Here is a 24989-nt window from a genome sequence, read left to right as displayed (position 1 = left end):
TATATCTTGATTGTGGTGGTATTTATATTACTGCACATATTTGTCAAAACTCATTGAACTGTATACCTGTAGAAAGATGAATTTGATTGTATTCAAATTCTACCTCAGCTTGATAGATTAACAAATATTTAAATCCACAATTAGATACCATTAATTACTACCCAAACTTTCAAAATTTAGAAAGAACTATAATCCTAAGTGTTGTAAGGTTATGAAGCAACCAGAAGTCTCATACCACTAATGGCAACATAAATTGAAACTATCACATTGAGAAACTTTTGACCTTATCTACTAAATTAAAGTTATACAATGTGTGCCTAGGCAATCCATTTATAAATATGTGTCCAAGAGAAATGCATGCACAAAAATGTTCAAAGAAGCCAAATATATATATATATATATATATATATATAACCCATGTCCATCAAAATAAAAACAGATGAATAAATAATGGCATATTCTATAATGGAATACCATATGGAAATAAAATTCAATTACCACCATTCCCAACAACATGGGTGAATTTTACCAATATAATACTAGCCCCACCCACTCATCCTGGGTCCTACTGCCCTCCTCAGGCAACCCCCTTCACTGCGGGGTCAAGTTATATGCCATTTTACTCAGTCTCGTCCCTTTTTGTCATATGACTATTCAAAACACACTTGTCCTATATCATATCAACATTTTATCCTTTCCAAGATCTTGACTAGCTAATCTAATGAGCTAATTTTCTGTAGTATCTTTCAGAGACCGGGTGAAATGAGAGGACCCAGCTTCTCTGGAATCTTCCCACCTGTCCAAGGTAGGGATTGTTTTTTTTTTTTTTTTTTAAGATTTATCCATTTATTTTAGAGAGATAGAGAGAATGAGAGAGAGCAGGGAGAGGGCAGAGAGAGAGACAAGCAGACTCTCTGCTGAGTGGGGAGCTCTATCCTAGGACCCTGAGATCATGACCTAAGCCAAAACCAAGAGCCAGATGCTTAACAAACTGAGCCACCCAGGTGCCCCCAGGATTGTGTATTTGAAAACAGCTTTATTCACAATAGTCAAGACGTGGAAACAACCTCTATGTTCATTGATGGATAAATGGAAAAATAAAATGTGATGTGGCATTTACATATAATGGAATATTATTCAGCTCTAAGAAAGGATATCCTACTGTATGGAATAATGTGGATGAAGCTGGAGGACATCATGCTAAGTGAAATTAGCCAATCACAGAAGGACAAATACTGCATAATTCTACAATATGACATTTCTTAAAAAAATCAAGCTCACAGAAGCAGAATAGAATGGTGTTTGCCAGGGGCTGCAGAAAGGAATAAATGGAGAGTTGTTAATGAGTATAAAATTTCAATTGTGAAAGATGAGTAAATTAAATAGATAACTTCTATACAACATGGTGCCTATAGTTAACAATACTACTATATTGTGCATAAAAATCTGTGAAAAGTATATAGATCTCATGTTAAATGTTCTTACCATAACAACAACAACAACAGTAAAAATGGAATGAGGAAACTTTGGAGGTGATGGATATGTCTATTACTTTGATTGTGATGGTAGTTTTATGCATATGTCCAAATTTATCAGATTATACACATTAAATACTTGTAGTTTTTTGGTATACTGATCATACTTCAGTAAAGCTGTGTTAAAAATCCCTACCTTGGACAAGTCATATCCCAGCTTGTCCTAAATGTAATGTGGCATCTTGGATTGAATATTGAAACAGAATAAGAGGACGTTAGTGGGAAAACTGTTGAAATTGGAATGAAGTCTGAAGTTCGGGTAATAGTAATGTACTAATGTTGCTTTCTTAGTTTTAACAAGTGTGCCAATAGTAATGGAAGATTAGGAGAAACTGGATGGAGGGTATACAGAAACATTATGTGCTGTCTTTGTAACTTCCTGCATATCTATAATTATTGCAAAATAAAATTTAATATGAATTATTTAAATATTCAAAACTTTAAAATTTAACTTTCACCATTTCCTTACTCTCAAATGAAAACTATGGTAAAGATATGAGAATTACAGGTATGTAAGCTCATAGCAGAATAGTAATCTACCATCCCTCCTTTGCCAACCAAAAAAGAAGTGAACGTAAGTGGCTCCCTAATTTATCCAATAAACAAGAGCACTTGTTGTAATTATCTTTAGAAAGATAAAGAAAACTAAGTAAAAAATTACTTCTGCAATGTCCTGGCTGTCCCCAAATCACTAGATATCAGCCAATCCGGAGGTGTGTTTTTACTTTCCAGCTCTCCTTTATACAATGCAGAAACCTAGTTATTTAGGTAATATTGAATTGAACACTTGGTGGTATTCCTCCTTGATCCTTAGCTTTTTTTCCTAGAAAATTGAGAAAGCCATTAGCAAGCCTGCAGCATCAAAAAGGCCTGTGGTAACAGTTACCAAATCATCTCTTTATATTCCTAAGATCAGCTTGAAGTCTGATATCAGTAAAGAGAACTATCTGTTCGTGTTCAATTTTGAAATATTAAGGGTCAGTACCTGCCAAAGAGAATTCCTGTAAGAAGCAGAATGTTTTTGGAACTGAGGTAAGGTAAAAAAGGCACAATACCTGGTCTTCTAAACAATACCGTCCAATAGAACTATAGTGTGAACTACGCATGTAATTTTAAATTTTCTGGTAGCCACATTAAAAAAAATAGAAATGGTTGAAATTAATAACATTTTATTGAAGCTGATCTATTCGAAATGTTATCATTTAAAAGTATAATGAATGCTAAAAATTATTAATTATTTTATTTATAATGACAAACCTTCATGATTCCATATATATATTTTATACTTAGAGCATATCTCATTGTGGACTAGCCGCATTTCAAGTGTTTAAGCCTGGTGCAAAGAGTTTCTTTAAAGATATTATATGTGAAAACCTTTAGAATAGAATTAGAATGTTAGGATGCATTTCTAAGTGTCTGTATCACATTTCACAGTTAATCATAGTGCACAGGGCTTTAAATAGTTTAGAGGTAATCAATTAACTGTTTTAGGAAGGTATGATTACACACAAGTCTTGCCTCAAACAGTTGGGTTAGACCCTGATAGCATGACCACATGGTCCTGAGAACATTATTTAATATCTCCAAGTCTCAGTTTATATTCTATATGAAATGAGAATAACAAGATCTAATAAGAATAATATCTACTTCAAAGAGTTGTAAAAATTAAGTGAGATAATCCGTATAAAGTACTCAATACAACACTGAGTCTGATTTGAAAACAAGCACGTCATACATGTTATTACTATGCTATTATTTGACTGAATAGGAGCTATCTTTTCTGGTGCCTTTGAGACATCAAAGTGGAAGTATCTAGTAGACAGTGAAGCATATGAGGGAAAAACCAAGAGTGGGGTAATCCCCAAAGAAGATACATTCTAGGCCTTTTATTGTGCTCAAGAATCCAACAATGTAAGAAACCACATTGCATTTTGGACAATTAATATTTGATGGACAGTCTTTTTGTGAGCTTTAACTCCATTATAGTTATTATACAGTGCTATATTAGTTTCAGGTGTACGATATAGTGATTCAACAATTCTGTATATTACACAGTGCTCATCATGATAATGATACTCTTAATCCCCTTCACCTATTTTACCCATCTCCCCCCCACCCCTACCCCCCATCCACCTGCCCTCTGGTGACCACCAGAGAGGTGACCTCTGGTGTTCTCTATAGTTAAGAATCTATTTCTTTCTCTTTTTTGCTTTCTTCATTTGTTTTGTTTCTTGAATTCCACACATAGTGAAATCATATGGTATTTGACTTTCTCTGACTTATTTCACTTAGGATTATAGCCTCTACATTCATCCATGTTGTTGTTCATTCACTTAGGATTATAGTCTCTACATTTATCCACGTACAACATGTATGTGGTATATATATCACTTCTTTATCCATTCATCTATCAATGAACCTTGGGCTGTTTTCATAACTTGACTATTGTAAACAATGCTGCAATAAACATAGAGGTGCATCTATCTTTTAGAATTAGTGTTTTTGTGTTCTTTAGGTAGGGGAATTACTGGATCATTGGTAATTCAATTTTTAACTTTTTGAGGGGCCTCCACACTGTCTTCCAGAGGGGCCATACTAGTTTGCATTCCTACCAGCAGTGTATGAGGGTTCCTTTTTTTCTGCATCCTTACCAACACTTGTTTCTTGTGTTTTTTTTTTTAGCCATTCTCACAGGTGTGAGATGATATATCATTGTGGTTTTGATTTGCATTTCCCTGATGGTAAGTGATGCTGAGCATCTTTTCATGTTGGCCACCTGTATGTCCTCTTTAGAGAAATGTCTGCTCATGTCTTCTGCTCATTTTTAAATTGGATTATTTGGGTTTTTGTGAGTTGAGTTGTATAAGTTCTTTATATATTTTGGATTCTAACCCTTTATCAGATATGTAACTTGCAAATATATTCTCACATTCAGTAAGGATGTACTTTTGTTTTGATGGTGTTTTTTGCTGTGCAGAATCTTTTTTTATCTTGATGTAGTCCCAATAGTTTATTTCTGCTTTTATTTCCCTTGTCTCGGGAGACATATCTAGAAAAATGTTATCATGGCCAGTGTTAGCGAAATTACCACCTGTTCTCCCTTCTAGGATTTTCATGGTTTTCAGGTCTTACATTTAGGTCCTAAATCCATTTTGAATTTATTTTTATGTATGGTCTAAGACAGTGGTCCAGTTTCATTCTTTTTTTTTTTTTTTATATTGCTACCTGGTTTTCCCAACACTATTTTTTTAAGAGACTGTTTTTTTCCCATTGGATATTCTGTTCTCCTTCATCAAAGATTATTCATGGGTTCCTTTCTGGGTTTCTATTCTGTTCTGTTGATTAATGTGTCTTGTGCCAGTACCATAATGTTTTGATTACTATAGCTTTGTAGTATATCTTGAAATCTGGAATTTTTATTACTCCAGTTTTGTTTATCCTTATTATTGTATTTTTTGGGAGAGTTTGAAAAGAGTAGACATTAACTCTTTTTTAAATGCTTGGTAGAATTTACTTGTGAAGCCATCTGATCCTAGACTTTTGTTTGTTGGGAACTTTTTGATTACTGATTCAATTTCATTGTTAGCAATTAGTCTGTTCAAATTTTCTTTTTCTTCCTGATTCAGTCTTTTTTTTAAGATTTTATTTATTTATTCATTCATGAGAGACACAGAGAGAAAGAGAGGCAGAGACACAGGCAGACAGAGAAGCAGGATCCATTCAGGGAGCCCGACATGGGACTCGATCCTGGGTCTCCAGGATCATGCTCTGGGCTGAAGGCAGCACTAAACCACTGAGCCACCTGGGCTGCCCTTCCCGATTCAGTTTTGATAGTTTATATGTTTCTAGAAATTTATTCATTTCTTTTAGTTTGTTCCATTTGTTGGCATAAAATATTTTATAAAATCCTCTTATAAGCCTTTGTATTTCTGTGGTGTCAGTTGTTATTTGTCATCTTTCATTTCTCATTATTTGAGTCCTCTCTTCTCCCTTCTCTCTTTTCTTAATGTCTTTCTAAAGTTTTATCAATTTTGGTGATATTATGAAGGAACCAACTCCTAGTTTCATTGATCTGTTCTAGTGTGGTTTTTTTTTTTTTTTTTTTTTTGTTTTTTAGTTTCTATTTCATTTATTTCTGCTCTAATCTTTATCATTTCCCCCCTTCTACTGGTTTTGCAGTTTTTTTGTTCTTATTTTTCTAGCTTCTTTAGACGTAAGGTCAAGTTGTTTATTTGAAATTTTTCTTGCTTCTTGAAGTAAACCTATGTTACTGTAAACTTCCCTCTTAGAACAGCCTTTGCTGCATCCCATTTTGGACTGTTGGGTTTTCATTTTCGTTTGTGTATTTTTTGCTTCCTCTTTAATTTTTTTGGTTGACCCATTCATTATTTAGTAGCATGTTATTTAGTCTCCATATATTTGTGTTCCTTCCAGATTTTTTCTTATGGCTGATTTCTAGTTTTAAACTCTTGTGGTTGGAAGAGATGCATATAGCATGACTTTAGTTTTTTTGAATTTTTTGAGACTTGGTTTGTGGCCTAACATGTGATCTAATCTGGAGAATGTTCCATATGCACTTGAGAAAAACATGTATTCTGCTGTTTTAGGATGGAGTTTTCCGAATATATCTGCTAAATCCATGGTACAATGTGTCATTCAAAGCCACTGTTTCCTTGTTGATTTCTGTTTGGATGATCTCTGTTTGGATGATCTATCTATTGATGTAAGTGGGATGTTAAAGGCCCCTACTGTTATTATATTACTATTGATTACTTCTTTTATGTTTTTAAAATTTTTTTAAATTAATTAATTTGAGAGAGAGAAAGTGAGAGAGAGCATGCAAGCAGGGGAAGGGACAAATGGGGAGAGAATTCCAAGCAGACTCCCTGTTGAGTGCAGAACTGGATGCAGGTCTCCATCTCACAACCCTGAGATTATGATTTGAGCTGAAGCCAGGAGTCAGATGCTCAACCAACTGAGCCACCCAGGTGCCCCTCCTTTGTGTTATGTTTGTTATTAGCAGCTTTATGTATTTGGGTGCTCTGTCCTCTAGGTCACTAATCCATTTTACTTCCTCTAGTCTATTTATTTCCTCTAGTGTATTTTTTTAAAAAAAGATTTATTTATTATTTATTTATTATTTTTAGAGAGAGAGCAGGAAGAGGGAGAGAGAAACTCAAGCAGACTCTTCACTGAGTACAGAGCATGGAGCCTGGCACAGGGCTTAATTTCACAACCTCAATATCATGACTTGAGCCAAAAGTGTCAGATGCTTAACCAACTGAGCCACATAGATACCCCTTCCTCTAATGTATTTTTAATATCAGTTATTGAGCTCTTCATCCCTGAATGGTTCTTTTTTGCTTTCTATCTCTTTGCTAAGGGTCTCACTGAGGTCCTCCACTCTTTTCTCAAGTCCAGTGAGCATCTTTATTATTTACTTTAAATTCTTTATCAGACATATCACTTATCTCCATTTCATTTAGCTTTTTTGTTGTGATTTTTTGTCCTGTTCTTTCACCTGGAACATAGTTCTTTCCTAATTTTGTCAAACTCTGTGTGTCTATTTCTATATTTTAGGAAAGTTGGCAATATTTCCTACTAAATAGTAGCCTTATGAAGAAATCCTATAGTGCCTTTCAATGCAATGTGCTCTTAAGTTATTAGAACTCAGCTTTTCAAGGGTGTTTCCTGTGTGTATTGTGTGCACCCTACTATTGTGGCTGACCCACATTTGCCTTTAGACCAGTTGGCTGCAATGACTTTCTTTGCCTATTGTTGGCAGCGTTTGGTCCTATTAATGGGCCAATCTGGGGCCACCTTATGCTTGAGTTGGGTCAGACAAGGTGTTTGCTAGAGATGCAGTAACAACAAATGCAGGGTACTTTTCCTTGTGTTGTCCCCTGAGAAGCTTGGAGTCAGACTAGATGTCTGCCCCCAGCCCACTGCTGGGGCCACAGTCAGACTGATGTGTATGGTTATCTTCCCCCTTTCTCCAGAGCAGGTCATTTTGGAGTGGTGTTGGGCCTCATCAGGGCTGCTTTGCACATTGCCATGCTTGTGGTACCACTTTGGGTGGACCCAAAGTGGGTACATGCTGGGGAGTCCATAGAAGAACCAGAGGTGGGGTGCATGGTGTTAGCAAGGCTTGTGCTGGTCTGATGTTGGAGGGGACTTGTAGCTGCTTTGGAGAACTCCTACCCAGACCAGGTTGGATCATTGGGTCTGCAGGATAATTTGGGAGTAGGGGTGGAGGGGACACACTATTAGTACATTAGGTGGAGAGTGTTTGCCCTGCACTGATTCCTGCAGGTGTCTTTGTATCTGGACTGGTAGATGGGGCAGAGGGAAATGGTGTTTGCCAGTTCTTTTGTTCTTGGAGAAGTCTCCCAAAGATCCCTACCCTTCCAGCACACATTTTGAGATTAGTAAACAAATATCCCTCCCTTATACCCCAGGTGTCTTTCAAACTGTTGCTCCAATCCTGTATCTCAGCAGGGATGTTTGTTGTGCTGTCTCTTTAAGGATAGGGGCTCAGTTTCCTATAGACCTCTGACTGAGCCTGCTGAATTTTAAAGTTCCAGATGTGAAGCTCCACTGATGATAAAAACTTGGGAAATTAAACCCTTGTGGTTTTCAAAACCAAATATTATGAGGATTTATCTTCCCTGTGTGGGTCCCCCATGCCTGGGGTGCCTACTGTAGGGCCTGCTCCTCTCCCTTCTCCTCACCCATGGTGTCCCTCCCTCCCATGGACAGTCTTGATGGTCAGTTTGGCTGCTGACCATGTCCCTGCCCTTTCCACCCTCTTCATTGTGGCCTCTTTTCTACATTTAAGCTGTGGAAAATCTCTTCACCCTTCAGGTTGTTTTCTGGGTTGTTCACCTTTATGTGGGTATTATCTAGGAGTTATCTATGTGACAAGGAGAACTTAGGATGCTCCTCCTCTACCATCTTCCCCAGAACTGAACTGGATGGAAAAATATTAATTCCTCTGTGGACACGCATTTAGGACAGTTAGTATTTGATGGACAAACTGGGAGACTATATAGGTTTATGTGTTTGAGTCTGTGTTTGAGCTTTATGAAGAAAGGAGCCATCAGGGATTTTTTTGTTGTTTTTCACAACTGTGCACCCAGCATCTTGCACAATGTTTGGCACGCAGATTTTCAGAGAAGAGTCTGGAAAGAATGAATGATATGCAGCATGTGGAGTGGGACATTTATTAAATTAAAAACATTCTTAGCTGAAAAGTAAGAGCAAAAGTAAAATGCAGCAACACAGAGATCTCCGCTACAGTGAGAATAAAAGCTGAGAGTGATGGAGGGACAGCAATGAGCTGAGCTAATACTGAGAAGGAGGGGCTTTCTGCTAAAGGTTCTTTTCTATCAGACAAGTCTTAAGAAAATGAGCCTTCCTGCTAGCATTACTAATATTATCAGTAGTGTGTTGAAACTGAAAAGTCCTGGAATTGTGACAGATATTGTCATGGGTCTTGGAATTGTTATGAACCTTGGAAAGCACTTGGAAGTGCTGCACTGGCCTAACTCGTCTTCTCACTATGCCATCAGAGCTCTCCTGATGAGCTCCCACCTGAGGCATTTTAAATGTCAAGTTTAGGCAATAATCACTTCTCCCATGAAACAGGTTTGCTTGGGCAACTTTAGACAATCTGTCAAAATTGAGAAGACAGAGATTGTCCTATAATGAGAGATGATATCCAAAATATCAAACAACTAGGGTGGCATGGATACCAACCAATTGGAAGGGACATAGCTCATAACAATCAGTACACCCAGTCAGGGTAGGCCAACTGAATTTCAGCCTGCTGGGCTTGCTTCCCTAGGACACACATGCAGCCCATAACTATAACACATTCCTGTGAAGACATGGATATATTTTATGATTGGATCCTGTGAACCATCTTCACAATCTGCCTCACTTGAAGAGATCACAACCTGCTACTTGAAACAGATATTGTTTTTATATTTGAGTATGACCATGAATAGTCTTCATAAATTAGTTTTATTGTATTAATTTTCTACTGCTGCCTAGTAAATTACCAGGAACCCAGAAACTTTAAACAACACAAAGTTGTTACCTCACAGTTTCCATGTGTCAGGAGTATAGCTACGGCTTATCTTTAGCTGGGTCTTCAGAACAGGGTCTCATAAGGCTGCAGTCAATGCACCAGCTGAGTCTGGGATCTTCTCTGCAGCTTAGAGTCCTCTCCCAGGTTCTCGGAGTTGTTGGCAGATTCATTTCCTTCTAGCTGTAGAACTCATGATGGCTTGCTTCTTTAAGGTTAGCTGGGAAGCTTGTCTGATCTTAGGGAAGGCCTAAATCTTCTTTTAAAGATTAGGTCAGACCCACCCCTAAACAATCTCCTTTTGATGAGCTTATAGCAATTCTGATGAGGGATTTTAATTATATCTGCAGAATCTCTTCATCTTTGCCATAGAATGTAACCTAATCACAGGAGTGACATTCATCATATTCACAGTTGTGCCCACAATCAAGGGAAGGGGATTATACAGGGTATGTACACTAGCGGGGAGGAAATATGGAGGCTAATTTAGAATCTTTCTACTACACTTACCATCAGTACTTTTGTTATGCTCTGGTAATCACAAAGTACTATTTTCTGTGATTGCAGATACTTGTTGCAAATTTAAGGCTGACTCATGTGTTTCCTAAATTGACAGAACAAAGTATAGGGTAGGCAAGGCACCGGATGAGATCAGTTTTTATTCTTGTATTATTTTAAATTAGCATTTTTGTTTTTCATAAATTATTTACATTACTTTCTTATGTGTTAAGCAGACACTGGTGGCATTTTTATAGAAAATGCAAAATGAGGATAAAAATGAAAAGGTCCAAGAATTTCACAGCTCCAAGATGTGGCTACATTGCTTATATATGGAGAAAATGGACCTAACAGAGTGTTCTGCATATTCATACTTGTATTAATCTGCTAGGGCTGCCGTAACAGAATACTACAGATAGGGTGGCTTAAAAAACAGAAATTCATTTTTTTTTTCACAATTCTGGAGGCTAGAAGTCCAAGGTCAAGTTTCTGGCAAAGTTGGTTTCTGGTAAAGCCTCTCTTCCTGGCTAGTAGACAGACACCTCCTTGCTGTGTCCTAACATGGCCTTTCTTCTATGTGTGTATGGAGAGAAAGAGAGTTCTGGTGTCTCTTCCTCTTGTTATAAAGACACCAGTCCTATCAGATTTGGACTCACCCTTATGACCTCATTTAGCCTTACTTCCTTAAAGGTCCTATCTCCAAATATAGTCACATTGGGGTTAGGGCTTCAGCATATGAATTTAGGGGTACACAATTCAGTCCATAACAATATTCAAAATGTCTGTGGACAATGAACAACCTGGGGGTTGCCTGCTTATGATTACCACAGAGAGTGTTTTGTTTTGTTTTGAAGATTTTGTTTTATTTATTCATTTGAGGAGGGGAGGGGCAGAGGGAGAGGGACAAGCAGACTCTGTACTGAGTATGGAACCCAACATGGGGCTCAATCCTATGACCCTGAGATCATGACTTGAGCCCAAATCAAGAGTTGGACACTTAACATACTGAGCCACCCAAGCACCCCAAACAGTGTTTTTAAAATAACTAATCACCATTCAAAAATTCATGCACATATTCCAAGAAATCTCTCCATCTATTTTCTATCTTTGCTGAAAATAATAGAGTATCTTAGACTGGTAGTCTGTCTGTTACCAAGGCAACAAAGGTATATGTGTGCCCTGAGCAGGGCAGCAGAGCAACCTCTTGTCCCTTCGTTCTGACAGAATTACTGCAAATTTTGCCCAAACAAACCAGTTGTATCATTTTTTTCCAGTAATGTGACAAGAAAGGTCCCAGTTCTTCATAAAGGGAATATAACAGACCTATAGTTACGTAGCCAGGGGTATGTCTCCCTCTGATGGATCCTTGAACCTCTCTAATGAAAGGTGCCACCACACAAAATGTAGACACCTACATGAATGAAAGGGGTTAGGTATGAAGGGGTCAGGATCTGGTAGAGATTACAACCCAATATACTTTGTCTCCTTTTGTTAGGAACTGAGTTCCTATCTTAGAAATCAGTGGCAATGTGTCCTGTGAAGAAGCTACATTTTCTGTCTCCCCCTCGTAGCTAGAAGTGATCTGTACATCTAGATTATTGTCTGAAACTCATGAAAGGCTTTTATGGAGGAAGTACATCGCTATCATGTGTCCTTCTCTGCTCTTACGCCCCTTTCCTTTTGTTTTGGCCTGAATTATGCATTTGATGTCTGGAAATACAGCAGCCATTTGGGTGACTGGAACTTCAGGAACCATCTTGGATAAGAGATAGCATCAAGGAGGAGAAGCCACATATTAAGGAAGATGAATCTAAAATGTGGAACAAGCCTAGGCCCAAAATGATACCATAGAGCTTCCATACCAACCTTCGACTATTAGAGTCTCATGTGAGGGAGAAATAAGTCTCTGTGACTAGTTGTGTAAAGCAAATGCCTAACTGATACAAAGTGTAGAATGAAAATCTCAGAATGTCAAAATTGCCTTAGAAAATCCTTTAAATCCTCCATAAAATACAGTAAAATAGCATGGCATAAGTCCTGAACGTGTTATAGGCATGAGGAGATGTTTAGCTTTTAATTTTTGGAGACAATCAAGAAAACAGACTAAATTAATCTCTATCCTTGCATTGCTTCAAATTAGTATTTGCCCTTTAGAAACCATCTACATTGATTTCAGAGACTGTGATTCAGAAATTAAAAATCACATGTGGTCTTAAAAGAAAAATATTAGGAAGTCCCAGGATATCTAATCCTGATAGTTGGAAGCAACATGTATGTAATGTGTATGTGTGTGTGTGTACATGCACATATATGGAATTGCTATGTATGATTTCACCTTCCCTTTTCACAGGAAATTTTATGACTTTAACTGTATTACCTAATGTCTTTTTATGGCTTTTAATTAACATTTCAATTTTTTTCAAGGCTATTGAATACGCATCATCATGGACATCCTGACTACCAAGCAGGATGACTGGGTTATCTCTAAAATCATCCACACTCAGTGGTCATCCCATCAAGTGCCCCCCTAAGTGCCTGTCACCAAATCGAACTCCAATAAAAAAATACAAAAAATAAAATAAAAATAAAATAATAAAATAAAATAAAATAAAATAAAATAAAATAAAATAAAATCATCCACACTTTCTTCCCATAGGCTTTGGGTGAGCTCAGTTTGATTACACTTGATTACATCTGCAATGTATGTGTTCGTCAACCAGAATTATGGGAAAAAGTATCAGTATGACTAAAATTGTACTTTCTTTTCTCTTTCTCCTCTTTCTCTCGCATTCGGTTCAACACTTTTATGTCTGACACTGAGAGGAATCACTGCTGCCATGCAGTTTTGTCAAGCTGGGAGTTAAGTGAAGTTCGGAGAAGAATGGCAGGTGGAGAGGTTCTGGAACTCAGATTTCCCTAAGGAATGTTATCATGTTGCTAAGCTATGTAGTGTAGCTTAACAACCAGGGAGCCCCGTGGGCTCCTTGGAGCAACAGTGGGAGAAATTAGAGGGAGGTAGTGATATTCTTTTGGAAGCATTAGACATTAGGCTGTCTCTGCCAATTGAAAATTCCCAGCTCAAGTGCAAAGAATTAAGGAAATCAATGACACATCAGTATAGCCCCAATATGAGGCTTGGAGGGTATCAGCAACTTTGAGTTCCTGTCAACCAGATTACCTTCTTTGAAAACTGTCCTCAGGTATAATTTTAAATTCATCAATAAAATAATTTTCAATAAGTTTAGATATGATTTAGTTAATGGACCACGGGTTCATCTTCTTTTCAAGATTATGTGAAGGCCAAATAAATCTGTTTTGAGGTGATGGTGTATTATCTTTTAAAGTAAACTACCTATCTTTGCGGAGATCATACAAATAAAGTAAGCTAATTAGTGGAATAAAGACGTTTATTCTGTCAAAAACATTTAACTTCACGTAACAAATACTGAGCATACACTATGGGACAGGTACTGGGAATACAGAGGTTGAACCAGACCATTGTCTGCTTGATTATGATATCCTATGGAAAGCAGAAAATAAACACAGAAATGTAAAAAAAATGATGGGGAATGACACATGCTATGGAGACAGTGTACGGAGGGTAAGGGATAGAGAGTGATGGAGCCTGGGAGGATGGTTAGGAGCTACTTTCGAGAAGGGTAAGGAAGCCTTTTGGAGAAAGCCACAATTAGGCAGATCCATGAATGACAATCTGAGTGGGATGCATTTTAGGTTAGGGGATCTTCAAATGTAAAATGGTTCAGCATTCATCACCTAAATGGTAATCTTTACATCTCTAGTAATTCATAGTAACTTTCAGCTGTTTGTTGATCAGATACTGTGTTCTCTTGTTTTAAACATTAAGTGTTGTTTTGGACTGAGATTATTAATATTTAATACAGATTTGCATATTTCAAATGTAATAATGACCAGAGTCAGGACTAAATGATTAATAATGCTTCTAAAACACAGATTTTGAGGATTTTGTGTCATGTAGTCTAAATAGAATTTAGTGATTTGCTAATATATAGTTCAATTCATTGGGCTGTAGGAAAGGAAATACTGCTCTCAGAGGCGCTTTCATAATTCTCTGGATGGCAATGGTAATTTTAATTAGATTTTCCCTCAGTTACCACTATACAGGTTTTCCTCTTCTTCATAGTGAAAGTAGAATGCTGGCATCACAAGAAAAATAGAATTATAAATAGAACCTGGCTACTTTCACTTGGCTACTTTCAGCAGATCTTTTGGGCATAACTTCTAAGTCAGGAGGGCTCCACCAAGATTTTGAAATACAGGCAGTGAGGCAAGACCAAACATATTTACTAATAATAGCCAAAATATTCATGTTTGCAAGTTGTTTAGCTTTTAAAAGGAATTAATATAAAGAATGGTAGGTTTTCTAATACTGTCTCTAGGGATTAGTTGCAATGCCATGTGCCTGCATGGCATCTTTGGAAAGATTGGAGTTAAAACCTGTTTATAAAGCTCTTCTGAGCATCAGTTATTGACACACCATAGTTGCAGTGATTGAGAATGTATTTAGAACTTTGCTTCACAAGTGTGGAATGCATTCTTTAAAATCTGAATGTGCACTGGGGACATGTCTTTTCTTGTGAACATCGCCTGTCATGTGCACCATCGTGGGGAAAATAGGTTGAGAACTACTGCTCCATATTATACTGCTCCAGCAAATACCTAGTAAGCTAAAATAGTGAAAACAAGTGTGTGTGTATTTTGTTTTCTTTCGTATCTTTTGTTTGTTTGTGTTTTTTTAAAATATACATATTATTTTACAAAACTGCATCTGGGCTCTAGTAAATAACAGCACATTTGTAGAAGTTATTATAACTGATTTAGTTTACAGAATCCATCTGTGATATACATTGGCCAGTTTTGCATTGATGGGTTTCTCTAATATTGGTTTAAGAAAATCTTTAGTCATTTCATTATAAAGTAAATGAGATTTCTGATTATCTAATAAAGATAATATTTGTTTAAACAAATTCTTTTCTGGCCTCCTGTTAATTCCTTATTTAAATAATATGTTCTTTTCATATTTTTATTGTCTATGGGGAAAAAAACCTTTCATAAGAATGATTCATTTCTTTTGAGTTTATAAGTCTTAAAAAGTTACAATCCAAAATCAATACTTATAATAAAGAGAAATCTTAATAGAAAAATATTATTCTAAGCTAATTCATGAACTGTGGAATGATATCCATTAAAATAAATGAGAAATGAATTATCAGTCAAAGAGTGTTAAAATCAATATAGGCACTAGGTGTAAGAGAAAGATGTGGGCCATTATTAATAGTAACTAAAATAGTTTTACTTTTCTTTAGATTTGAGGTAGTTCCTTCTTTTTCAATTAATAGGCTTTATATTTTAGCATAGTTCTTAAGTTTACAGAGAAATTGAGCAGAAAGCATAGGGAGTTCCTTATATCCTACCTACCCAGTCTCCCATATTATTCACATCTTGCATTAGTGTGGTTACTTGTTATGATTGATACACCAATATCATACATTATTATCAACTGAAGTCCATAGTTTATTTTTTTAAATGTGACTTAAGCCGTGCTTTATTTTTTTTAAAGATTTTATTTATTTATTCATGAGAGACACAGAGAGAGAGAGAGAGAGGCGCAGAGACACAGGCAGAGGGAGAAGCAGGTTCCATGCAAGGAGCCTGATGTGGGACTCGATCCTGGGTCTCCAGTATCACACCCCGGGCTGCAGGTGGCGCTAAACCACTGCGCCACCGGGGCTGCCGAAGTCCATAGTTTACATTAGCATCCACTGTGTGTTGTACAGTTCTGTGAGTATCAACAAATGCATAATGTCATGTATCTGCAATTAGTTTAGAGCAGTATACTATAGGCTAGAGTCACTGCCCTGAAAATCCCCTGTGCTCCACCTATCCATTACTCCCCTATTTCCCCTCTGGAACTCCTGGCAACCACTGATGTTTTTACTATCTTCATAGTTTTGCTTCTTCCAAAATGTCATATAGTTGGAATCATACAGGATGTGGGCTCTTCATATTGGCTACTTAGCAATATACATTTAATGTCCCTCCATGTTTTTTCATTACCAGTGGGAAATGGTGGCAAAACAGTACAGCCACTTTTGAATACAGGTTGGAAGTTTCTTATAAAGCTACACTTTGTATACTTTTATCATATGATCCAGCAATTGCACTCCTAGGTGTTTACCCAAAGGAGTTGAAATCATGTCTGCACAGAAACCTACACATGAGTGTTTATTCATAATTGCTGAAAAATGGAAGCAATCAAGGTGTTCCTGGTTATTCTGTACAACTTTGTCCTGAGTTATTCATTTATCTTATTTCCAAAAGCCTAAGTTTAAATCAGACTTTCAATATGTTTATGTATCATATCATAATATGAAAGGTACATTAATGTAAAGCATATTTGTGGGTATTATATTTTAAAGCTATCATCTTCATTTACTGTATCAAAATTAATAACCATGTTATGTATTTTTTTTTACCATGTTATGCATTTTTATGTTGGTAAGTTAACAAAGTGACCTTAGATATTTTAATGTTTTGAACTTTCTGGAGAAAAATTCTTCTGTTCCACGTATGCCTGTATTTATTTCAATGGTTACAAAAATTTGGTCTGAAAGTAAAATAGCCTTATATTGCTTTGACAGGAGAAACAATTTAGAGCAAACAAAGAAGAAGAAATGTTTGACATATAAGGAAATGTCAAGAATGATTGTTGCTCTGTGATTTCAGGGTCTAAGCACCTCTGGAAGTGAGGTTAACAGGGTAGAACCTGAAGACCTTTTGCAGCAACAGTGGAGAGGGGCAAACCAACACCCCAGGAACATGAGCCTCAAATCCCCAATGTCTGCTGTCCCATTTGAGAGCAAAGGAAGCCATATTATGGCTAGAAATGGAGGCTGTTTTCTAGTCCGGCACACCCCTCATCCCAGGAGAGTCTGCCACATAAAAGGTAAGGTGACTTAAGGTCCTAGAATGTCTCTCTCTCTCTACATTTGGGCTACTTGATAATTCTGGTGAGTAAAGACAGGGACGCTGTTCAAAATATGTAACTAATGGTGAGGCATAGGTATTGACCATTGAGACCTGATACCAGCCTTGGAATTAGAGCAGAGCCTGAAGGCATCCTCTATGCCAGGCATTAACCCTGAGATTTCTTGACTGTTAGAAAACGGGCCTGGAGAGGTGCCAGAGAGCTCACAGCAACTGACCAATTGGTATAAAAATATTTCAATATTTTAATAAATTGCAGGGCCGCTAAATATTAGCCCCGGAGAAGCATGTAATTTACCCTCTAGCCCTTTTTTCCCCTTTCCCCCCTTTCTTTCTCCCCTTCCTTTTTCCTTCTTTCCCTTCCTCCCTCCCTCCATCTCTCCTTTCCTCCATGTTTCCCTCATGTCTTCCCTCCCTTTCATTCTTTCACTTTTTAAAATTTAGTTTCTGTAGCACCATATACTCCTAATTCCCCCCCCTCCTTCTCTGACTTCTTCCCAGACTTTTTTTTTTTTTCCTGAATACTCTGTAGTAAATGTTGGAGTCCCTCACAGTCCAGTCCTTGGCCATTTTCTCTTTAATTTATCCCATGACCTTAGTCCAATTGACTCATTTACATGTTTCAAATACTGTCTACAGGCCAAGTACTTTCAAATGTGTATCTTAGACTCAGACTTCTCTTCTAAGATTGAGACCTCCATAATCAACTGCCTACTTGACCTATATGTGAGGTGCTGGATGCTTCATGGGCACCTTGAATGTTGCTCTTTGAAACTGAACTCTTGATCTTTCTTCATAAGTGTGTTTCTCCAACTAGTCCACCTTAATTAGTAAATGGTAATTATACATTTTGGGCCCTTCTTGAGCTCCTTCCTTTCCTTGCTTTCCTCTTGCAATACTTCCCTTGATCTTGTCACCTTTTCTCCTAAATGTTTTTCAAATTAAGTCACTTCTCTCCATGGCCACCGTTGCAGCTCCATTCTAGGCCATTATTATCTCTTGGTCTGACTACTACGTTTGCAATTTGTAGCCTCCTAACTGCTCTATTTCCACCCCTGCCCTCATCCAATCTACTCTCCACAGAACAAGAAAGATTATATTAAAATGCAAATTAATTGCTTAAATGTCGCACTCAAAACCCTTCAAAACCTTCCCATGCACTTAGGATAACATCTATCTTGACCAGACTAAAATGCTCCCTATGATGTGGCCTCTGCTTCCTATGATTCATCTACTATCATTACCCACCCACCTACCCATCTTCATTATACATATGCCACACTGGACTTGCCTAAGTTCTTTGAACACATAATAAGACCTTTTCCAGCTCTGGATTTTCACTCATACTATTTCCTCTTGCTACAAAACTCCCTCATTATTTGCTGTTTCTCATTTTTCAGGTTTTGGTTAAGTGTAACTTAAAAGAGACACTCTAGGCTCCACATGCTCAATCTAAATTAAATTTCCTTATGGTATATTCTCATAGTACTTTATCAGAGGAATTGTCTTTGTAAATAGACTCTGGATTGGAGTTTTGTGTGAAAGATGATTATTGGAGAATGCTCTTAGGAACAACATGTATAGGAAGCCAGGGAAGCAGGATTGGGCAGAGGTTAAACTGTGATACAGACAAAAGAGGTCTCAATTAGCCCTATAAGGAGCCATGGACAGCTCTGTAGAAGGGTCTCAGCTTGAAGCAAGGGGGTCAGGCCTTTATAATCCCCATCAATCACTCATTGGTCAAGTTTCCATCGTGTATGAGAGCCGTCTTCAGCGGAGAGCTGTTCCCAGAGAGGGACTCAGCATGAGCCGTCAGTAGCTGACATAACTGTCAAGTGGGCAGATGAATGGGTTGGGCCTGAAGGCATGGTTTGGGTAGATGCATCTCCACATCTACTACAGCAATTATTGCAGCTTATGACTAAATATTTTTATTTGATTATTATCAAATATCTTCCACTAATTTGTGAGCTCCTTGAAAACACATGTGAAAAAAAAAGAAAGAAAGAAAACACATGTGTCTGTTTTGCTCACCACTTATTTCTGTTTCCTAGAGTGACTGCCACATGGGAGGTACTAGATAATTCTTGTGAAAGGAAAGAAGGAAGCTTAAATTACATCCAGATAAAATTTAGATCTTCTGATAGATTTTAAAGAGAGTTCATATTCTACTTCAGCTATCTAGTTGTGAGTCCTTGAGTAAGTGATTTCATTTTAAAAAAATTCATTCTAGCTATATTGTAGAAAGTGGAAGAGAAACAGGGACCTAAGTAGAGCTTGGGAGATAAGTTAAAAGGCTGATTCAGTCATCCAAGAGAGAGGGATGGGCCAGGAAGGACAACAGAGCAGAGAAGTGAAGATTAAACTTTGGGGTTTAGAGCAAGAGAAAAGCCCAGATGAGCAGCACAGAGAAAGCCATCAGAGCGTTATGAGATAAAACAAGATTCAGTGAGAATGGCTGGGTGGCTATCAAAGACAAATTTCTAAAGAAGATCAGGAAAAAAAAGGCCAAGAGAAAGCAAATAGATATTACAACAAAGAAGTCATAGATGACTTACAACCTATTGTCTTGGCAAAATCTGATGAGGGGATTTTTCAAAATCCACATGAGAAAAACATTGCATTTAATTAGAACGCTTTTCTCTATGAAGGCAAATACTACCAAAATGAGTGTAATATTTTTTCTGACTTTCAAATACTTGGAAGTACTTGATATATAACTCCTGTATATGTTAATTCACATTCTGCCTTGAATTATCTTATACCTATAATACAATATAAAACTATTGGCAGGCAAGGGACTGTTATGTCTTCAAATCCCCTATAACGCTTACCACAAAGCCTTGCTTATAGTAATGTGTCCACATATAAATATATGTTCAATTAAATAGAAAATTTTCTTTAGAAATCTTTCAAGGTTATCCCTGCTAATTCTAGAAAGCCTAGTAACTGGAATTATAGGAGGAAGAGAAGAGCAGCAAACTGCTTTGAGTTAACAGCTATGTGCTTTGAACCCACACTCAGCACAAGGACACTACAACTAGTTTCCTTAGTTTTACCCCAGAGATAATTCTTACAGTCCATTTTACCAACATCAAATCTTTTAGTCTGTGAGACATAATGTTATTTTCATAGATAAATCCTTAAAAAATTAAGTCATCAGTAAGTTTATTCAGTCTAAGAAATGTCAAAATCTGTTTGTGATACATATGTGCACTTTGCCAGCAATACAACATAAGCCAGTTTCCGCTCACAATGTAGTTGAAGGAGATAGTAATACCAGAAAAAAATTATGATGCACTGTGTTATGTGCAATGATAGAAGTATGCTGAAAGTTCAGATGTAATACAGAGCTAGGGAAGCCACTGGAGGAATGTCAAGAATGCATTTCACAGAGGTTTTGACAGGGAGACACATGATAAACATTAAGAAGGAACAATTAGCAGGACTTGAGGATTTATTGGACTTAATGATGGAATAAGAAGTCTAGAATTGCTACTAATTTTTTTGTTGGTTTGGTTCATTGACTGGGTGGATAGTCGACCAACTATTAGTCTTGAGCATATCAGCGGAAGAGCATTTGTAGGAGGTAAGATTAAAACCTTCATTTCAGACAAACACATCAAACATTGATGTGCCAATGGAACATTCAGGAGTAACTGACCAAGTAGAGAAATGGCTATAAGGACTTGGAGCCTAAGGACTGATTGAGGCTGTAAAGTAGATTTGAAAAGTAAGAGCATATTCATTAAAACAGTAATGTTATTGCCCAAGAAAGCAAAGAAATCCCAACAGAACTCTGAAAAACACAGGGATTAACTCTGACACGGTCTGAAAAGAAAGAGTAGAGATGTTGGGATAGAAAACATCATCTCTGAAAATCGAGAAAGACGATTTTTTAAAAAGAGGGAACAGTGCATATATAGAAGATGAAAATTTTTCATTTAATTCTTTTTTTAAAGGATTTTATCTATTCATGAGAGACGAGAGAGAGAGAGAGAGGGAGAGAGAGAGAGAGAGGCAGAGACACAAGCAGGCTCCATGCAGGGAGCCTGTCATGGGACTTGATCCCCGGTCTCCAGGATCATGCCCTGGGATGAAGGCGGTGCTAAACCGCTGAGCCCCCCAGGCTGCCCACCATTTAATTCACAAACTAGTGATCTCTACAACCTCTTCTATTACATAGAATAGGGAAAGTTTAAATTTATAGACATAAAATCTTACATTTGCTTGGCAGAAGTTTTTAGGCTGTATTCTGAGGGGTCCTAGAGATCTGGGCAAGAGGCAAAGATAGAGTAAAATGTGTTTGAACAAAGGGCACAGTAGCCAAAGAAAGTTGAATATCACTACTGCATGGCAAAAAGATTATATTTTGTCATGGGATTAACTAAGGCTTTTCAGAACTTTAGCTAAAGCCAAATTTTGAGATCTACACATAACTTGCTAAGAGGAAACTTAAAAACTAGTCTTACGATGTTAGCCTATCTCTAGGCTCTTTTGCTTTAGAGAGGAGTAAAAAAGTTCATAGAAAGGAAACAGAGTGAAGATTTCTTTGAAGAGTCATTGGGGTGCTGTGTCCTTCCCTCTCCTCCATGAGGGGCAATACAGCCTTCACCTGTACCTGCAGAGCTTTGCTGGGAATCCTTTGTGGAGAATGTCTAGAGAGGAGACAGATCTCACTAAATAGCTAGCTCCGTGCCTGTGCTATTCGTGGTCTGCCCCACACTCTTTCTGCAGTGGATTATGGGGAGACTATTCCTGGAGTGAACTTGTTCTATATTTTCTATGTTTATGGAGGACACAGAGAATGGTGTCTGATTGTCTTCTAAAATCTCAAGACAGGGGATGCCTGGGTGGCTCAGGGTGTGATCCCGCAGTCCTGGGATTGAGTCCCATATTGGGCTCCCTGCATGGAGCCTGCTTCTCCCTCTGCCTGTGTCTCTGCCTCTCATGAATAAATAAATAAAATCTTTTAAAAATGAAATGAAATAAAATCTCAGGACAAGAGCTGACTAGAGCTGGCTAAAGCTTGCTGGGTCAGCAGCATAGACCGGGATTGAGCTGCTCTCACACGGATGACCAGGCAAAGGATCTTGTTTCCTGGGGGTTAGAGTGGAAACTCAAGAGCAAGCAGGTTGAGAACTGTCTTGCAAGGACCCAGCCCAAGAGGACTAACTGCTATAATAGGACAACTCCAGGCAAAAGGCTGGTGACATTTTGCCTGGGGTGAAGGTGGGATGGAAGAGATGTTAGTAATTATCTGGTAGGTACCTTTTCCACGACAGTGAACAGTGTCAGAGTTTTCCTCAGCCAGGAGTCTCCAAAGGACCCACAAAAATACTTCATGAGAGAAAGAGCCAGCATTTCTTCTCTGCCTAACAGATCTGCTTTCACAGATCCCTCAATGGTTAATTAAAACCATTAATGCAAGTAAGATTGTATGTATCCCTTTCAGCATTTCTTCATCCTCCACCCCAAATCCAGAGGAGCTGAAAGCAGTGAAAGGGAAAGGAAAAGTGGAAGAGCAAGGTAGTGGAAAAACAGACTACACCCCCACTCCCCTTTGGTCTGTAGAGGCTGGATCATCCTTGGCCTATAGAGGAGAGTGTGAAATGGAATACTTTTAATACTTTTATAGCACTAGCTATCCTGACAGTAAATATCTGGTATTCTTGATGGAAAGTTTTGTGCACAATCAAAATTATTGCAGTTACTTGTTATTTTTAAAGTCAATTTTAAAATAACCATTCCAAACCTTTTTGTTTTAACATTTAAAATTCAACTTATACATTTTATTATTTTACTTGTAAATTAGAAAATTTTAACAATTACTTCAAGGAGGTCTTTGATTAATATTTAGTCCCATTTACACACTTATTAAAAAATACCTTTAAAAGTTTAAATGTAAATTACTCATTAAATAGACTTGGTTCTTTTAAAAATATTTCACATCCTTATCACGTGAATTCTCATCAAGGTACAAATAACTCCTGTAAATTAAATAAATTAAACTTATAAATATAGAAAAATACATTATTTAAAACATTTCTTTACTGTTTACCAACTTAATTATATTCTTATATTTTCCTGCTTAAATATTATATACACATATGCAATGAATATATACACATTCAATGAATGAATAAGAATAGTGTGCATTTTTCTTCTTTTCTTTTCTTTTTATTTTTTTAAAGATTTTATTTATTTATTCATGAGAGAGACACAGAGAGAAAGAGAGGCAGAGACACAGGCAGAGGGAGAAGCAGGTTCCACACGGGGAGCCCAATGTGGGACTTGATCCCAGGACTCCAGGATCACACCCTGGGCCAAAGGCAGGCGCTAAACCACTGAGCCATCCAGGCGTCCCTTTTTCTTATTTTGTCATGTCTTTTATTTGGAACCTTCCCGATGTTAAAGCACACCATCAACAAAGCAATCATCTCGGGAAAAAAGTTGTTACTTCCTCATTAAACTGGGTTTGTATATCAATCAGAATATTAGGCAGGAATGTGAGATTTGAACCTTCACCTGGCACTCTCTGAAAGGTGAGTCCTTCCAAATCATAACCTCAACAGATGGTCATGCCCCATAAGAGGAGCCAGTCCTTCCTGAGCCCAAGACACCATTACCTAATTTTCCTGTATATTCAAGGAAGTTGATGAAATTCCTACTGATATTGTCCTCAATCTCCTTCACTGCTGGGCTGGTTTTTACATTTCCCTGACTAGCTTTAAATCATTTGATATTGTCCCATTTGACTCTGAAGCTACTTTAATGCCATTGCACTTTATACATTTCTTATGGAATTCTAGATTCTAAATTCTTTCATATTACTTATTACCATTTTTAATTAAAGAAGGTAGAGAAAATAGGAATTTCTCTATTGATTTGTTTCTATGTTAATATTTTATTTCATTTGGTAGGCAATTTTTCACTATGCACCTGGGTCATTCACTATCTCAAGTGTTTAAGATAAAATGGTAAGATGTGATGCCACCTTCAAAAATTTTATTCTCATTCTATTGGGAATCAGTAAAGTTCTAAGTATCAGACTAAATAAAAGCTTTATATTTGGCTGTGTCATTCATTCATTTGATAAATAATCGTAGAGCATCTACTTTGTGTCTAGGCACTATTCTAGACACTGGCGATAGACTGGCAAACAAAACAGATGAAATACATGCTTTCATGAAGCTTACATTCTAGGGCAGCTCAGCCCAGCCATGTGCAAACAGATATAATAGGTGACAAATGCTACTGGAAGAATAAAAAAACCATAAAGGGACAGAGTATGATGGGATACATTTCAGACAGGGTTTTAAGCAAAGACCTTTTTGGTATAATTTGAGCAGATAGATAAGAAGGGGTAGACTGATGGGCCTAGAAGGAAATTTAGAAGAATGGGCAAGCATGAAAAATGCTATTCGAAAAAAAAAAAAAAAAGAAAAATGCTATTCGGAAGCTTCCTATGCAATTTCTTGGAAACAAAGCAACCACTTATTCCTTTCTCTCATAATTTATTGTTTAACATTGAGCAAAGCCCCTTACACCTTCATTTCCTAAGCTGTCCAATATGTCATGACATGGCATTGACACCAGAAAGAGGATCTGCCTATAATTCAATATATGAGCCAAAAGCAAATAACCGTTACAGGAGAGTGAAGAACCTAGAAGGCTTGGACATGAGGAAGGTGGTTCCTTTGTGCCGAATTTTCCTTCCTTTCCTCCCTCACATTCTACTTCATCCTGCCTCCCATTCCTAGCTCCTGTGGCTGTTTATACCTTCTGCCAGGACAAAAAGAGAGCCAGCGTATGTCTTTTCAGAAGGCTTGTTGTACTGA

General features: G+C 37.4%; 1 protein-coding gene across 1 annotated transcript in view; it reads left to right on the top strand.

Annotated features, from left to right (window-relative positions):
* CUNH4orf17 (chromosome unknown C4orf17 homolog) overlaps window positions 1-24989 on the top strand; it is a gene marked incomplete at its 3' end in the record, with an annotated part of 83883 nt that overhangs the window by 41834 nt on the left and 17060 nt on the right. The window contains exons 3-4 of the mRNA XM_055313279.1: window positions 741-805; window positions 16888-17107. Of these exons, the coding sequence (XP_055169254.1) occupies window positions 16981-17107 (127 nt within the window). The remainder of the gene's footprint in view (window positions 1-740; window positions 806-16887; window positions 17108-24989) is intronic.

Source organism: Nyctereutes procyonoides, unplaced genomic scaffold (assembly GCF_905146905.1).
Source record: "Nyctereutes procyonoides isolate TBG_1078 unplaced genomic scaffold, NYPRO_anot_genome, whole genome shotgun sequence".
Classification (NCBI taxonomy): domain Eukaryota; kingdom Metazoa; phylum Chordata; class Mammalia; order Carnivora; family Canidae; genus Nyctereutes; species Nyctereutes procyonoides.
The sequence above is the reverse complement of the archived record's forward strand: the minus strand, read 5'-3'. Positions and strand labels throughout refer to the sequence as shown.